The sequence below is a fragment of the Radiomyces spectabilis genome, assembly GCF_025331425.1.
Source record: "Radiomyces spectabilis strain NRRL 2753 chromosome Unknown BYT42scaffold_4, whole genome shotgun sequence".
Classification (NCBI taxonomy): Eukaryota; Fungi; Mucoromycota; class Mucoromycetes; order Mucorales; family Radiomycetaceae; genus Radiomyces; species Radiomyces spectabilis.
Window position 1 is genome coordinate 310310 of NW_026251929.1, and position 15749 is coordinate 326058.

At 43.9% G+C, this 15749-nt stretch overlaps 5 protein-coding genes and 1 non-coding gene across 6 annotated transcripts; 1 reads left to right on the forward strand and 5 right to left on the reverse strand.

Moving 5' to 3' along the window:
* Positions 1 to 271: 271 nt before the first annotated feature.
* On the reverse strand, positions 272 to 1493 carry BYT42DRAFT_492775 (uncharacterized protein; the record flags this gene model as incomplete). Its single annotated transcript, XM_051564173.1, has 5 exons — positions 272 to 663; positions 732 to 865; positions 929 to 982; positions 1040 to 1189; positions 1270 to 1493. The coding sequence occupies 5 exons, from the start codon at positions 1491 to 1493 to the stop codon at positions 272 to 274; spliced, it is 954 nt and encodes a 317-aa protein (XP_051424993.1).
* A 281-nt stretch (positions 1494 to 1774) lies between these two features.
* On the forward strand, positions 1775 to 1848 carry BYT42DRAFT_t54. The gene has a single exon. It is a non-coding gene; the product is annotated as a tRNA-Val (tRNA).
* Positions 1849 to 3048: 1200 nt separating this feature from the next.
* On the reverse strand, positions 3049 to 4396 carry BYT42DRAFT_562072 (uncharacterized protein). The gene has a single exon (XM_051567426.1). It carries the CDS (start codon positions 4338 to 4340, stop codon positions 3156 to 3158), a length of 1185 nt encoding a protein of 394 aa, XP_051424994.1. The 5' UTR covers positions 4341 to 4396; the 3' UTR covers positions 3049 to 3155.
* A 452-nt stretch (positions 4397 to 4848) lies between these two features.
* Positions 4849 to 7828, reverse strand: BYT42DRAFT_256585 (fungal-specific transcription factor domain-containing protein). The gene is made up of 4 exons (XM_051562729.1): positions 7665 to 7828; positions 7557 to 7583; positions 7467 to 7473; positions 4849 to 7386 (listed from the first exon to the last, which is right to left on the reverse strand). Exons 1-4 carry the CDS (start codon positions 7749 to 7751, stop codon positions 5003 to 5005), a joined length of 2505 nt encoding a protein of 834 aa, XP_051424995.1. The 5' UTR covers positions 7752 to 7828; the 3' UTR covers positions 4849 to 5002.
* A 710-nt stretch (positions 7829 to 8538) lies between these two features.
* Positions 8539 to 12737, reverse strand: BYT42DRAFT_562076 (uncharacterized protein). Its single transcript, XM_051567427.1, has 9 exons — positions 12278 to 12737; positions 11233 to 12209; positions 10664 to 11168; positions 10395 to 10595; positions 10251 to 10322; positions 9908 to 10183; positions 9419 to 9838; positions 8907 to 9350; positions 8539 to 8838 (listed from the first exon to the last, which is right to left on the reverse strand). The coding sequence occupies exons 1-9, from the start codon at positions 12698 to 12700 to the stop codon at positions 8590 to 8592; spliced, it is 3567 nt and encodes a 1188-aa protein (XP_051424996.1). The 5' UTR covers positions 12701 to 12737; the 3' UTR covers positions 8539 to 8589.
* A 546-nt stretch (positions 12738 to 13283) lies between these two features.
* Positions 13284 to 15332, reverse strand: BYT42DRAFT_562079 (major facilitator superfamily domain-containing protein). Its single transcript, XM_051567428.1, has 5 exons — positions 15014 to 15332; positions 14775 to 14934; positions 13916 to 14704; positions 13805 to 13821; positions 13284 to 13721 (listed from the first exon to the last, which is right to left on the reverse strand). Exons 1-5 carry the CDS (start codon positions 15241 to 15243, stop codon positions 13478 to 13480), a joined length of 1440 nt encoding a protein of 479 aa, XP_051424997.1. The 5' UTR covers positions 15244 to 15332; the 3' UTR covers positions 13284 to 13477.
* Positions 15333 to 15749: the final 417 nt, after the last annotated feature.

A 15749-nucleotide genomic window follows, 5' to 3' on the forward strand; every position in this document is an offset into this window, starting at 1 on the left:
ATGTCTTTTCAAACGAACGGATTCTACGAGACGTTCTTCACAGAGATACATTGATTGCATGTATTCCTGCTGCTGCGTCGATACAGTGCTTTCTCGAAAGATGTGAATAATAAGTTGTTGATGAGCTAGAATCAGCGTGTGCGCGCATTTATAGGCTTGTTGCTGCAATCGAACGTTGGCTGACATGGTGTTGACGATACGAAGTAATTGCTTTGCAGCGTCGGCCAAGTCAGTGTTCTGTACTCACAGATGCAATTTGAAGCGCGGAAACTTACCAGAATGTTGGTTTCATCAAACATGATGTCGTTTTTACCGAGCAGTACCACATCGTACAACGCGCTGTATTGAACGCTAATCCGATTGTCATGAAGGGCGTAATATAATAATCGATCGATCTGATTAAACGCGATAACTCAGTGGACGTACTTTGTAACGCCACTCGGCCCTCTTCAATCTTTACCTGCTCTTTGCGATCCATGAGTGCTTTACTCAGCAGTAAAGTAAGGGTACGCAACGTGACAATAACCAGCTTTTCCTCTGTGTTTGGGTTATCTAGTAGACCCAAGCAGATCGTCTTTGCTTGCCTTGCCATGGCAATATCGCGGTGCATATGACGAAATATCTTGATGTATCGTAATTTGACGTCCAGTGAAATTGTCGGATCTATGGGTGTTCAGACACGGTGTCATTTGTTACTATTATCAAATGCAGAATGCAGTATTCTATGTTACCTTGCACTTTGGCAGAAAGTTTTGGAAATATGACTGAAGGGAATCGTAACGAAGAAGCACAGAAATTATCGCTGGCCCAAATGGCTGCCTCGATTTCGATACGACCCGTTGCGGCTTCAAGTCGTTGTAGTATACTAAAGAGTACACGAAAATGTTATGTGTTTGCCGACAATCTCTACTTTTAGTATCAAACTTACGCATGGTGAACTTCCAGTTTCTCAGAAACAATCTTGGCCATGCACCCCAGAATGCTAGCATAACGGTGAGCAAGGAACTTTTTTTTCTGTCAATCAACGTGAGCGACTCACCGAAGTGTGATGGAACGAGCGATCGGATCGTTACTGCCAAGTACTGTCATTATTCGTCGTACGGTTTCTTCAATATTGAAGACTTTGGCGAGATGTTGATCGGATGCGTCTTTGAATACTTTGAACACATAATATTTCACAATATTGTTGCTGACAGGAAGAAGAAGAAGAATAACAACAGGATAAGTATTATATGCTATTAACAAGAAACTTGTTTCGTTGTCATTTACTTTGTTCGGAACCAGTCAGCCAGTTTGAGAATGGCGGCATTAATAACGACCGGGTAAGGATACTGTTCAAAGATTCTCGTGAACGATGTCAGGGCATAAATCTGGGATCCTTGAACGTTGAAAAAGGTGTTGCGCGATTTGGCGTGGAATTGAGCTTCAAGCTCAAGAAGAGCCTTATGACCATCATTCTCCTCCTGTGCCGTAGACGCTACAGTATCCGCCATGAACTGACAACGATCGAGATCCGCGTACGATTACTGCAAAAGTAAGAACAGACTTTTTTTCTTTTTCGTGACGCAAAAGACTTCGGAACATCCAACAAATTCGCCAATTCAGGCAGATTAGCCACACCTTTTCCATCTCAGCATTATCTTCAGCCGCATTATACCTGTTATAGATGTTCTATTAGCCACTTCGCTCCTTTTTTGTGAGCAATACCAGCCAATTTTTGCCTTTTCGGGATGTACATGCGTCGTATTCTTAATTTCTGCGAAACCTTCAACAAGACTTGCTGGTGTAGTCGGTTATCACGCCTGTCTCACACACAGGCGGTCGCCGGTTCGAATCCGGCGCAAGTCATCTTTTTTGGCCTCCTTTTAATTGTTCGGAGTATGAAGATATCTTTTTTTCGCGGATCTTTTTATTGTTATTGTTGTAATGTGGTTTGCCGTCACTTGAAAGTCTGTAACCATAGATGGTGATAAAGGTAGGAAACGAGCTTTTTTTTTTCCCTTGAGAGTGTTAAAAGAGATTATGTTGTCAACGTTTCATTATTAGTAAAAGGGCGGCAGCATGATTTTACCAAGCCCCTTGGTCCAAAGATTTGATACCAAATAATTACTTTCTAAACGAGATGCTAGATTATCTTAGTATCTCCTTCAATGGCATTAGTAATGTTTTTAGTCTTGGATTAATGTTATTTATTCTTGTACTTTTAACACGAGAAAGACATTATGGATGCAGATTATATCTTGTCATACAAGTTCGAGTTTATTGGGTGAAATATGCTCCGACTGTGCCGAAATCGGCACAGTAAATACATCAACTTCTCTCAAAATTTGAATAAGCAAATGAGTGCTCTAATTCTATATAAAACAAAAGTTTAGCACCTTGGCTTCTTTGTTCCAATTATATCTGTGGGATATGGCTTCTGGTTGTTGAAGTAGAATATATTTTCAAAGCTTGGGTTGGGAAATTTTTAGGTGTGTCGAAATTGGCACAGTTGTTATTTCTCTCTATCCCATTTTTTTGGCAGAGAATCCTACTTCATAACACATTGGCTTATACAAAGAAGCATCCAAATTTTTACCATATACCTCGCAATTGCTGGTTAATGATATGCACTGAGAAACAAGCAACACAAATGCCCTTGGACATTCACAAAACAGGTGGCAAATTATGCAGCGTTTCCGTTTATAGGTTGCCATTAGGCAATTTGCCCAAAGGAAGCACTTGATTTGAAGAACTATCCCCTTTCTTCTGTTTTCAGTTCCTCTGCGTGTTGTAACAGTGAAGTGGCGAATCTCCTTCAGCATTGTGGAAAAGATACAAATTAAGAATGCCCTGGTTTACCGCATCCCCAAAAGAAGGCTAGCGTGCGCCTCTCCCACCGTTGTGCCTTGACATGTGGAAGAGTCGAATGTTGTCCGGGCGGTTGTTTGCGGGGCCCACTGCACCTATTACCATGTTAAAACATTACTGTAACATGATGCTTATCAATAATGATACGTTGAAATTCGGATAATTGAATTTTGCGAGGAAAATCAATAGTTTATTTTTACTCGATCTATACATTTTCACACAAACAAGAAAACAAATAAGCAATTACTGACAAATAGCAAACGAGCGAATTGAGCAGTATATAAATACAAATGTCATATACAAATTTACATGGAAGAACCAGCTACCATGTAATTGACCATTCTTGGTACAAGTGAATTGAGTTCATCGCTATAAGCACCGTGGTTCGAGTCAATATATGACAAGGCCTCGTGTATCAGGTTCAGAAGAGATGCAGATGTACTGTCTTCATCGCTTAATTCATCATAATACGAATCAATTTCGCTGTCCTCTTCCGTATCTTCTTGATAATGTAAAAAGGCGGCATCTTCTGCAATAATGGGAGTATGGACGTCAATAAAGTTCTGTTGGCTTTTCCATAAAGGTTCAGGATGGTGTTCACTGGTTGCAATACATGATTCACTTTCTACGATCTCTTTGGTTTCTTCGTTCACCACGTCGTCTGTAGTAGTAAAAGTAGTCTGTTCCGGCAGAGAGCACAATAATCTATCGTTTCCAAAATAATGATGATCAATGCTGAGCAACGGTAGTTCAGGGAAAACCAAAATGACTGGAAATTGCAACAGTATTTGATCATGAATCGTCCAAAGGCAAGCCAGTTGAACCATGGATGGAGGTAGGGTAATAGTAGTACGGTCATCATGATGTAAGGAGAGCGATACGTTTCCTCCATCGTAAGTCACCAAGACAGTCTCTGCTGGCATCGACTGAAGCAAGTCACCGACTTGTTCCAACATCGTGTAGTGTTCTCCTGCTTCCACTTTGGTTATGGCATTGTTTGATTGAGTAATGACGGATTGCTCATGCTTCGCGTCGCTGTTCTTTGTGGATAGATCGATCGGTATTGCGATAGATGGTTCTGCCGGTGCACAGCAAAGAACGGGTTGCATCGATTCTGAACTTGACGATAAAGTCAAGACAAACGTATCGCCCAGTTCAACGGAGTTCTGTTTCATGATATCGATGGGGCTGCGACGAAGCCATGTATCGAATAAACGAGGGAATGCATTATGGGAATGCGTCGACGTCCAAGAGGAAGAAGAAGAAGAAGGAGAAGAAAGGTACATGGTTGGTCTGACTGGTTGGCTGGTATTGGTCGGGGTGAGTGGGGTGGCGTTAGAGGTATTGCTGGTGTTGACGGGTTGAGGCACGGTAGGTGTAGCGCTTCGACACACTGATTTCCACCATGCTCCCCTCAGGAAATCGTGCACTGACTCTCCATTGTTCAAAGACTTGGCAGGTGTAACAATGTGAATCATTGTGTTACGCATTGTCGATGGTCGCAACTGCAATAGCACGCCATAAAAGGAGCGAAGAAAAAAAAAAAGTGGTGGTAAAAGGGAAAAGAAGGCTAAAGTCCAACAGAAAGGTGGAGTTGGAAATATCATTGCGGGGAAACCGGAGTACTTGTCGATAATTCGATGGAAGGAAAAATATGGTGTTGTCTGATGTTGCCGTGGAAATTTTTATGGCACCATTTTTTTTTTTTTTGTTACCCATGAAGCCCAAATTTACTCTCTCTTTGTCATTCATTGCTATGATACGGTTTGAGTGAGTAAAAGTCCTCTGCAGATACCAAGGTGTTTGCTTGCGTTTATTGTCAAACACTTTTATTAAAAGTCATGATTGAGCTTTTCAAAGTTCATAGTGACCAGGTCACCTGTTTTTTTTTTTTTACTATGGTGTCGTCAGTCGGAGGTGAAAACACTTTGGATGATAGGAAATAAAAACCAATGAAATTTTTTGATTGTAAAAAGATATATGCACCAAAGACAATAGCTCGAATGAAAAAAAAAAAAAAAAAAATATAAAGAAAGAAAACCAATATCTCCAAGATGATAGAGAGAATGCATAAGGACAAACCGATATATACAAAAGGATAAGAGAAAGGAATGGATACATAAAAAAAATAATGATTGAAAATGCGCTTCGTTTAACGTCCTCCCTCAGATATGGAGACGCCATCGGATCCTGCAACCACCACTTGACCTTGATGGGTTAACATGACGGGACGTACACTGGGATTTTTCGGCTTCATGCCAGGAAAATGTTGGTGAATAACATCAGTGTGATGTTGATGAGCAGAAGCATAAACACCAAGACCGATGTTCATGTATCCTGACGATGGCTGGAACTGTGCAAACGGTGTTTCTTCGCGATCCTGCTCCTGTTCATTGACCTGCTGAGGCTCGACTGGAGATTCCTTTTGATCAGGCGATTTGCTTGGCGCGTTTTGTGGCCACAGTGAATAAATAAGGTTCTCGTTTTGAGGCTCAGTGACATTTGAGTTTCCCCACATGTCATTGTATCGAGGGTTATTTCGTGCATCCATCCGTGGGCGTTCTTGTGCGTATGGTGAGTTCATGGTGTCCTGAGGAAACATCAACCGATCTCTGTAAAACATAGGGTCCAGCACCGGATCCTTGACCCCGCGGTCTTGCTTGGGAGTCCAGTTGTCCGTGGCCAGAAATTCCAATGGATTTTTATTGGTGGCTGGTTGATTTCGCCAATTGACGGAGTTCATCGATGACTGAAACGTGTTGGACAGAACCTCCGCCGCGTTTTCTTCGGCCGTTTGCAGATAATTGGGCTCCGCTGAAGTCATTGGCATGGAACGGGGTGGTGGCATGGAAGCGCGTCCGCTCGTGTTGTTGGGTGTCTGCATATAATCACCAGAGTAATAGTTGGTCCTTTGCCATGCCGGTTGTTGTTGCTTTCCTTCATCAGGCGTTGGGGCCATGCTGCTTTTCGGTCGCTGAGCAACAGGCGAGAACAATCGTCCCACTGTCGTGTTGTTCGTTGGCACGGAAAGACTACGCTCGATATTGTTAACAGCCGTATCCATACCGGGAATATTTCGATGTTGTATCAGGATGCGCAAGGATCGAACCGAACGTTGGAACATGAAACGGGCATGGCGCGCAAACGAGATATTTTCACTGGCGCAATTCATGATGTGGATGCCCAATGCTGCTTCGAGCACATGCGCCGCAAAAGAAAAGGAGAGAATCAGGCTGGTGTCCTCCACGAGGTGACACATCAGTTGGGTAATGTTGGTGGCAATAGTAGCGCATCGTTGCTGTAGTGTTTTGCTGACAGTAAGGTTGCGAATCTTGAACATTTGTAACTCCACGGCATTGAAAGCAAGGTGCAAGTGACATACAAATGGACTGGATGGTGGTTGCGTGGGAACAATATTGGTATTACCGGGGAAAGGGGTCCACTGGAGATGCACCGGAAGTTGACCCAACCATTGCAATAATTTGTTGTCGAAATTCAAAGCAACTTGCTCAGTTTCCCGCGTCTGCGTCAACAGTTTCGGGGAAGCCATCACGTCGTAGTTGAGTGCCATTTCGCTTAGTTGCATCAGTTTGATAAACTGCACAAACGCCTCCAACACGTCGTTCTCTTCCACATCGTCCTCAGGCTGTAACATTGGGAAATCCACATCTATATCTTGACTACGCAGTTTCCACGGTTGTGACGGATACATGTGCTGGGTTTTGTCGAGACAATAACATGTCCAGAACACGCGTTTGCGGAGTTCAATGTCGTTGCTGGATAACCGATGACCCGCGGGGACGCGTAGATGAAGCCCCATATCGAAACACATTTGAAAAGCCATGGAACTGAACACGTTGGAGCGACACTTTCCGTTCTCGGCACATGTGTGGCGATTCGGTTCGTACAATGACAGCAAACATAAGCTCATGATGGTACTGAGACGAGGGACGTCTAGAAAATCCGGCAACATGGATTCGGCTTTTTTGAAAAACTCATTGGCTTTGTTAACGTCATCGTGGGAAAACTGAGCAGCGTGGGCGTAAATAGAGTAGAGAAGAAGCGGTGTGATAAGTGAACCGTGACGATCGATTTCACCGTATAAAATCCGTTTGGGAATGAGCGGTAAAAAAGCATATCGATGGCGATAATACAGTGTGATCAGATGTTGGCGAATAGATCCCGCTGATAACTCGAAACCTTGATATTGGATAGGAAGGGGGGGTTCTTGATTGTAATATGTATGGGTATCGAAAATTTGATGAGCATTGTCGATCCAGGCGCTATTGCCATTCTGATCTTCTCCGGGCCATATGTTGCTTAATCGATCCAATGTCTGTGTTAAGCCTTTCAACCTGGCTTTCTCTTTTTCCTGTAATTCGACATCAGAGACCTTGGACGAAAACAGATGACCGATCTTCATTCGTTTCGACGTAGGCGGAGAAGGTTGATCATCATTCCGAATATCTTCCTGCTCCACATAGTCAGATTCTTCCAGCGATCCGTCCTTTGAAAATGAACAGGGTCTTCGACGAGCTATAAAATCGGGACGGTTGTGTCAAGATAAGTTGCTATGTTGTCGTCATGGTTTTTTTTCCGAGTTTATTTTTGTTTACCTTTACACTACGATAGCGAAAAAAAGAGGAAAAGAAGATTATCAACCTTGTGGACCGGTAACCATTAAAACCCCCAAAAAATTTCCTTACCTGCATACAAGGTTGCAATCCATCACACTGTACATTAACAATAAGAGAAAAACAGCTCATTAGATTCCCGATCTTTGTTGAATCTGACATGTGACGTGCGACAATTACCTTGATTTTCTTGACGCGGCATGTATAACATGCGCGATTGACTTTGTGACGCTTTTGACGAGCTCCACCCGTATCTAAAGAGTCCATGGTGCGAAAAGCAGAGTTTGGATAAACGTCCGTTGAAAAGAGACGGTAGAAAAAGAAAGGAAAAAAACGACAGACTGTTTTTTTTTTCTTTCTCTTTTTGAAACTTTGTACAAAAATATAATGGGCCCTGTTTCCTTTTCCAGGGAATCTATTGGCTTTCCGGAATGCGTTATGTAATCAACGGAGATTGAAATGTCTCAAAAGATCAACAGCACGAGCCAACCCGGGTGTTCAAATTTCCTGCAAATGCACCCGATGCTACTTCTCGGGCCTGAAGGGAAAATATGCAGAATATAAGCACATTACTGCAACGTGCAGAGGTACGTATAATGTTATTGTTTGCTGCCAGTGGTATTCCCTATCATCTCAATTTCTTGATAATAACAGAAGTGAATAAAGGCGCTCCGCCAACTCCGAGGATCGGATCGCTATCCGATCCAACAGAAGAGATCCTACATTGTTTCCTCCCAGACCAATGATGTATTTATATGATGATTATAAGTCTACTTTTCAGATAACAATATTTACATGTGTGTTTGACCTTATCATGTGGGTAAAAATCAGCTACCAAGTGATATGCATTAATCAACGATAATCGGTGCTTCAACTCAACTCTATCCGAATTTGGCATATCGTCCAATGAGATCAAGGATGGAAGGCGACACGGTGTGCTAAAAGTGGAAATAAAAGTGGAGGCGCCAAATGAGGACACCAGATTTTGGACACGTTCATCGCAGCATGGTCCATGCATCAGGGGGGGGGGGTTCGAAAGAGTTTCCTTTTTATGTGTTGTATAAAAAATGGTATGATGTATGATTTATTATTTTTAGAAAAAGGTTTAAACAACAGAGTATCTGCCAGCACTGCCTCCACCGGTTCTTGCTTCGGCTTCGAGCTGAGCCACCGTAGCTTCCATAAGAATACGCTTGATTTCGTTCCTCGCCTTTTCCACCACCAATTCAGAGTCACCTTCAATGAACAAATACAACTTGCGTTCGTTTGGTCCAGGCTGCTTTCCAGGAGGAAAGAAAGTACCTCTGGTGGTAATGGCCGCCCCGGAGATTTCTGTAATTTGTGAAATTTGTTCCTATTCAAACAGAGAACGGTGAGTCGGGGATAGCAACGCAAATACATTTTTCTAGTATGGAGACATACCCTATTGGTGACTCTCCATCTTGCCTTTTGGGGAAAGTCGTTGATGACCATCTCTTCCGCAAAGACTGGATTGCCATCTTTTCCTTCCGCCTGTGCCGAATTGGTATTTTCACGGAAGCGAGCATTGATATCCGCGAGTACATCGTTGGCAGATCGGTTCTTGTTGCCAGCCATGGCATTGATACGCGCTGCCACTTGAGCTGCCGCCTTTTGCGCTGCCAAAGCCGCTGCACTGAGTTGCTCGTCACTGCCTTTACCAGCTTCGGCCGCACTAGCTGCTGCGGCCGCTGCTGCCGCCGCCGCTTGACCAGGCGACGAAGTAACAGTGGTAACTTGTGGTTCTTCCACCTTGATCGTCGTGGCAGGCGTAGGTGGTGCCAATTTAGTTTCTATTTCTGCCGCCTCTTCTTCATCAGATTCTTCCAGATCTTCACCTCCATAAGCCTATACGTTTTTTTGATCACATAAATATCAATACTTATCGGATACCACAATTTCAAATCTTAACGTACCTTCTTTTGGATCTTCTTTACGAGATCACGATCCTTATCCAGACGTTCCAAACCTTTACCGCCAAAGCCAGAACTGGCCATACGTTCTTTACCGGCCTTGACCTTTTCCTGGAAATGATCCGTGAGCTTTTGCAAATCAGGAGGGATTTCTTGGCCACTGAGACGAAGGGCTTTGCAGATATCCATCGCGTAGCGATCTTGATCAGGTGTAATGAAAGTGTAGGCCGTGCCCTTGTTACCCGCTCGACCTGTTCGACCAACACGATGCACATAATCTTCCATGTGATTGGGACATTCATAATTGACCACCAACTTCAACTGCTTGACATCCAAACCACGAGCAGCTACAGACGTCGCAATCAAGATGTTGGTCACACCCGACTTGAAGTCGGCAATGGTACTGTCACGATCAGCTTGATCCTAAAATAATCGGAGACAAAGATGAGTCAAGTGAATCACATCATGCGTCAAATAGACGATTCCTCTTACCTTGCCACCGTGCAATGACTGACAAGGATAGCCTCGTCGAATCAAATCTCTCAACAGGTTATCAGCTGCTTCGTGACGGTCCACAAAAACAAGGGCTCTGCTGTCTTCTTCTTCATCCACGTTGAAAAATTCTCCAAGAATCTCCAGCAGTCGAATAAATTTGGTGTTCTCCTCTCGTACTTCGACAATCTGTTCAACATCGTTGCACACCACGCTACGTCCACCGACTGTAATTTCAAGCGGCTTTTTCAAGACTTTGCGAGCAAGTGCTTCCATCTATTGATTCATATTTTAGCAAAAAGATGATAATGGGCGTTAAAGTATGTATGTCATTTTGCTTTACCTGTCGAGGAAATGTTGCCGAGAACAAAACTGTTTGTCGACTTGGTCGAACGTTATTGACAATTTTCATCACCTACATACATAATTCAAGGTAAGATTTCCATGCATGCATGCCTTGTTCCTTCGTATTTTTTTTTTGGCATACCTGAGGCTCAAAGCCCATATCAAACATACGATCTGCTTCATCAAGTACCATGTACGTGACTCGCTTTAGATTCGTAACACGACCAGAGTTGGCGCAGAGCAAATCGATCATACGTCCTGGCGTACAAACAACGATCTCACAACCACGTTTGAGATCCGCAATCTGGTCCTTGATAGGACTACCACCATAAGCACAAACGGCCTAAATCCACAAAAAACACTGGATAAGCCAAGCTAAACTTTTTCATCACACTTCCGTCATGCACTTACCCGCAAGCCCAGTACTTTCAGAAAAGGTTTACATTCACGATGAATTTGAGTGGCCAATTCACGGGTGGGAGTCATAATCACAGCAATGGGACCTTCGCCCATCTCCAACGATCGCTGATCTTTGATATGACGGAACATTGGCAACAGAAACGCAATTGTTTTGCCTGAACCTGTCTTTGCGACACCAATGACATCGCGTCCATTCATAATGGCTGGCACCGCTTGGGCTTGGATGGATGTAGGTTTTTCAAACTTGAGTTTTCGAATCACTTCGAGACAACCAGCAGGTAAACCACAGTGGGTCCATTTTTGGATCGGTTTGGGACAATTGACACCGCGAATTTTGATACCATCCAGTTCCATACGAAGCAGTTCTACCTGATCAGGGGTCATGTCCTTCAATTCCGGTGGTTCGATGTAAAAGTCTTTGCGGAAGAATTCATAGTGCATCGTAGAATGGTCCACTGGTGCGATGTCCTTTCGTTTCGCTTTCTTTGCAGCAAGCCTATAAAACATAGTCGATCAATTGTTACCAAGAATTCAATGCAAGCCTGCTGTTTCCCACTTACGCCAAAATATCCTCTGCATCGCTACCAACATCGTCGTCATTATCTGCTGGCTCAGCTTCCGGTGCATCATCATCGGCCAAAATCACAGTGGGTTTGACATCTTCCATGCGTTTTTTATCTTCTTCGTCAATCTTTCGTGCTTCTGCTGTGACACCGCGCATGTATGCTTCCAAAGGATCCACATCATCACCCGTATCCACTTCCATTGCCGTCGTCGTTTTCGACTTTACCTCTGTCTTTGGTGCAGGAGTAACAGCTGGTTTTGAAGGTATCACTGGTTTTGTGGCTTTCTTGCCCAACCCAAAACCGATACGCATGGTATTTTTGGCCGTCACTGCCGGTTTAGGGGCTGCATTGTTCACCTGTGCGGTACCGGTTCGGTTGCCGCCCATCATGAACATATTTCGTTGTTGCTGGATTGGACGGCGAGTGACAAATGAATCTTCTTTTCCTTCGTCGTCTTTATTATCTTGCTTTAGCGGTTTGAAGCTTCTTTCCGCATCGGCTTGGGCATGTTCTTCCATGTCAACGTCCATGGTCTCGTCCTCGTCTTCGTCTTCCCAACTCCAGCCTTTATCTTTGGCATGTGAATCTTCCTCCATGGCAGCCGCTTGATGTTCTTCCCCCATTTTTTCGTCCGTTTCATCTTTTCCTGCCATTTGACGTGCTGCAGCCAGTGAATCTTGGAAAATCTTATCCTCCAAACGAGCGGATGATTGATCGTCGGTCGTTGACACCGCTGGAATTTCTATTGCAGGTGGAGAAGCATCGGTTTTAGATGGCTTATTCAACTCTTGGCTCACAGGTTCAGCGGTTGACTTTGTTTCTTCCTGTTTTTGTTCGTTTTCGGCCGCTGCTTTGGCCTGTTCTTCAGCCAACTTGGCTTGTCGTTGTTGTTGTTTCCATTTTTCGAGACGCTCCTGACGTTTTCGCAACACATCGTCTTTACTCTCTGTGGTAGGTGCCTGAGGTGATGCCTGTTAAACCATGTCAAAAGATGAATTCAGTTTGTGGTGTGTATGCCGACTGAGTATTTTCAACTTACCGTGCTTTCTTGGTGATTTGTCGCAGCAGGAGATTCATCTGCTTTAGTGTGGGTGTGACCTATACCAGGGCTTGTCTCAGCTGCATTGCCGTCTCTCGCTGGAGACTCAGTGCGTACTCGAGAAGATGTGTGATGTGAGGAACTCCGTTCTCTCGGAGCACTTACATCGTCGTAATGGCGGCTTGACCTGTTGTAATCACGATGCGATCGATCGTCATGACGTGAAGATCGATGTCGATGAGAAGAGGAAGAATGACGATGTCGGTCGCTGTATTCTCTACTACGGTCTCGATGGCGGTCTCGGCTACGGTCGCGATGATCTCTTGGGGAACGGTCTCTATAATGAGAACGCTTTTGTCTTTTACTAGAGGGCGAAGGCGATCGACGTCGGCTGCTACTGGAAGGCGAGCGATGGGAAGGCATACTTTTGGAGAAAGGAGAGGTTTGCTACAGAACTGCGCAACTAGCAAAAAAAAAAAAAAAAAGACTTCCCTATCCGGCTGGTGCTTCACCCGTGGCGTCATTGGGTAAATCTGCAAAACAAACATTTGATTGGACAGCCAGCAACAGACGAAGGACTGTTAAATTTTCTGCTACGTTCATTGGTTGCAATCTGTCTATGCGCAGGTTCCTTGTCATTCGTGCATCTGCATCCGCCGCAAGATGAATACGTGTCCAAAGGACTCGGCTGTAGAATCACACGGTTTGCAGAAGATACAATAGTTATGCAGTCAACGCATTTATGCTATTGCTGAAGTTTTATAGATAAAAGTGGTAAAAAAGAAAAGACGCTCCTGCTTCTGTTGCGCCTCATACGGGTTCTGCTTCTCTCCTTGATTTCTCTGTTTCCTCACCCTATCGTTCTTCCTCTCTCAGTCTTCTGGTCTCTCGTGCTCTGCCTAAAATTAAGTCAGGATAAAGGAGTGTAAGGTACAGACCCTTGTCAGATCCATGCTTCTATACCATCAAAATTTTTCGTCTGATTCGTTGAAAATAAAGATAATGTATTCTACACAATGTCCATTACTGTGAAATGTTCCGGAAGGTTTGTCAATTTAATTGAAGAAGCGGCAAAGAGCCAATGGCCAGTAGCAAGTTTTCTGCTTCTATGTTCGTGTAGATTACATTAGCTTTTATCGGTGATACGAGAGTGTAAATCTGTAAATCTATGGATAATAGAAAGTGGCGGACATAATTTGTTCAATGGACAGAAGAATATTGGTAGCTGGGGTGTAGCTTCAATTGATTCTGACGAGAAATAGCCCACGAGATGACCGCCAGACAAGCTACACTGCAACCAATGCCAATGAGAAATGTGTCACGGAAGCAACCCGATCCTCGGCAGATATGAGCAGCTTCACGGTGAGCTTCACCATCATAAAGAGCACCATACAGTACGTTGAACAGTTGACTGCCGAATGCAGGAGCATACAATAGCCAACCCCTATGGCGCACATACACCCCCCCAAAAAAAATATCAATAAATATTTTGCTTGCACAATGTCGAAAAGCATTCTCATATCATACCAGTTGCGAGCAAATAACTACAGAAAATGACACCGGGAAATTGAAAATAACCAGTAGTGACCAGTGAATAAACAAACAAACAACAAAACTGCGGTCGCAAGATGCACGTACCTCGGTGCCAAATTCAGCTGTCGTCGCAGGTGCGACACCGAATGCAATACCATAAACGACGGCAAACATCACCGTGCAAGGAACGAGATCTCGGGTGGTGGAGACAAAAGTCACCAAGTAAACCTGGTTCAGAAGTAGCCCCAGTGCAGCCATCCAAAACAACCAAAGGCGGTGAATACCCCATCGTCTTTGGAGCACATCGCTCAGTGTACCAAAGGCGGCACGCGAGCAACAATTAGCCACGCTGAAAAGAGAAACGTGCATATTCAACACATGCTGTAGGTTCGCACGTGGGTGCAGCGAAAGAGCGAGCAGGATCGACCCAATATTGGCAAGAAATACATAACCTAAGCCGAGAATAATGAACAGACTCGTAAACAAAGCAAAGCCAACGGGATGGGTAAAAAAGCGCATTCCCGAAAAATTCAAATCCTTGTTTGGCAGCAGTGGTGCCACCACCTCCGAGTCGTTGGGATGATGATGGTCGGCGACATGTTCTCCTGCGGCGTCATTCGATAGAAAATGGCTCGTCTCAGATACGGTGCGCTGCACGGCATACTTGTCAGGCACACTTGCTTCTTCGATAGGTCCGAGCACAAACGAACCAAGAAGCATGCCTGCAGCCATAGCAAAAGCAAAAAACATCAAGAATCCGTAGGTATTGCTTTCATTATTGGGACCATTCTTGAAAGCAACATCGTCGATCTGAGAGTAAACAAATCCACATAAGCCTAGTGAAGCGCTCGTGATCCCCATACTCATGCCCCGGTATGCTTTAAAGTTGTACGACTAAAGTGATACACGTATTATCCATGAGAACGTCTTTCTTCCTGATCCGTGAGTCTATCATAGTTTATACCTGGGAATCAAGCGCGCATAAATAAGCGGCCGCAGCTGCCACTCCAGTGACCATAAGGTACATTGCACATAGTATGAAATGATTGGGAAGTCGACCAGCATATGTTTGAGCAAGTAATAAAGGGCCGGACATGGCCAGAAAACCTGATACACGCAACGTTCTGGTGCAAGTTGGCATAGTGATTAGTCATTTGAAGAAGAACAAAACGGGGCTTGGTATTTTGGGCTTATATAACTTACTTTTGTATTCCCCATTGTTCTACCATCCACGCACAGAGTGGGCCTGAAAAAGAGACGCCCACAAACGTAGCGGTACTCACCAGGCTGTTTTCAAGGGCTGACCAATCGAATCTTTTTGTGAGAGCAGGACCAAAGGTAGGATATACGTACTGAGGTCCAGATACATTAGCCACTAACAGAGCTGTTAAAAATGAAAGGCAAAAGATAATTTTGTCTGGTAAGAAAGTCATGAAAATATATTCAATAAAAAAAAGTAAGAAGAAAAAATAAACAGGAAAAAAGCGCCAAGGAAAAAGGGTGAAAATGCAGAAAAAGGATCGGGCGTTCGATCTGGATGGTTTTATCATCCTCCTTGCTCAAGCTTTAGTTCCTCCTTCCTTGGAGCGAAAATGAATTCTGCACGGTATAAATTGTTTATCCATGGTTTTTTTTTTTTTTTTTTTTTTTTTGGCTCGGTTATGGTCTGCTGCCTGTCAGCAGTCTCATTCGCCATGAATTTCCCAATATCCTCCCTTTTTCTCCTTTATCCACATTCTTCTTCTTCTTCAAATCATCATATATGCTGCAAATGAAATCTCAGTCCACGGTATTCTGTGAAGATTGATTACTCTTTCGCTTTTTGCTTGAAGGAAAATACCATCAAGAAACATTCTTCTGTATTGAAAGTATCTATGCACCAGTGTGCCAAATTTATCTGAAGCAAACTTGGTACCTTTTTATTCCTCAAACAATAAAA

Coding starts and splice junctions, on each gene's coding strand:
- BYT42DRAFT_562076 (XM_051567427.1), bottom strand. CDS start 12,700: ATGCCTTCCCATCGCTCGCCTTCCAGTAGCAGCCGACGTCGATCGCCT. Junction 11,169..11,232: donor GATGCAGAGGATATTTTGGC/GTAAGTGGGAAA, acceptor TATGTTTTATAG/GCTTGCTGCAAAGAAAGCGA. Junction 9,839..9,907: donor AGTCATTGCACGGTGGCAAG/GTAAGAGGAATC, acceptor CGATTATTTTAG/GATCAAGCTGATCGTGACAG.
- BYT42DRAFT_562072 (XM_051567426.1), bottom strand. CDS start 4,340: ATGCGTAACACAATGATTCACATTGTTACACCTGCCAAGTCTTTGAAC.
- BYT42DRAFT_562079 (XM_051567428.1), bottom strand. CDS start 15,243: ATGACTTTCTTACCAGACAAAATTATCTTTTGCCTTTCATTTTTAACA. Junction 14,935..15,013: donor GAACAATGGGGAATACAAAA/GTAAGTTATATA, acceptor AACTTGCACCAG/AACGTTGCGTGTATCAGGTT. Junction 14,705..14,774: donor TATGCGCGCTTGATTCCCAG/GTATAAACTATG, acceptor GTATCACTTTAG/TCGTACAACTTTAAAGCATA.
- BYT42DRAFT_256585 (XM_051562729.1), bottom strand. CDS start 7,751: ATGGACTCTTTAGATACGGGTGGAGCTCGTCAAAAGCGTCACAAAGTC. Junction 7,584..7,664: donor GCCGCGTCAAGAAAATCAAG/GTAATTGTCGCA, acceptor GTTAATGTACAG/TGTGATGGATTGCAACCTTG.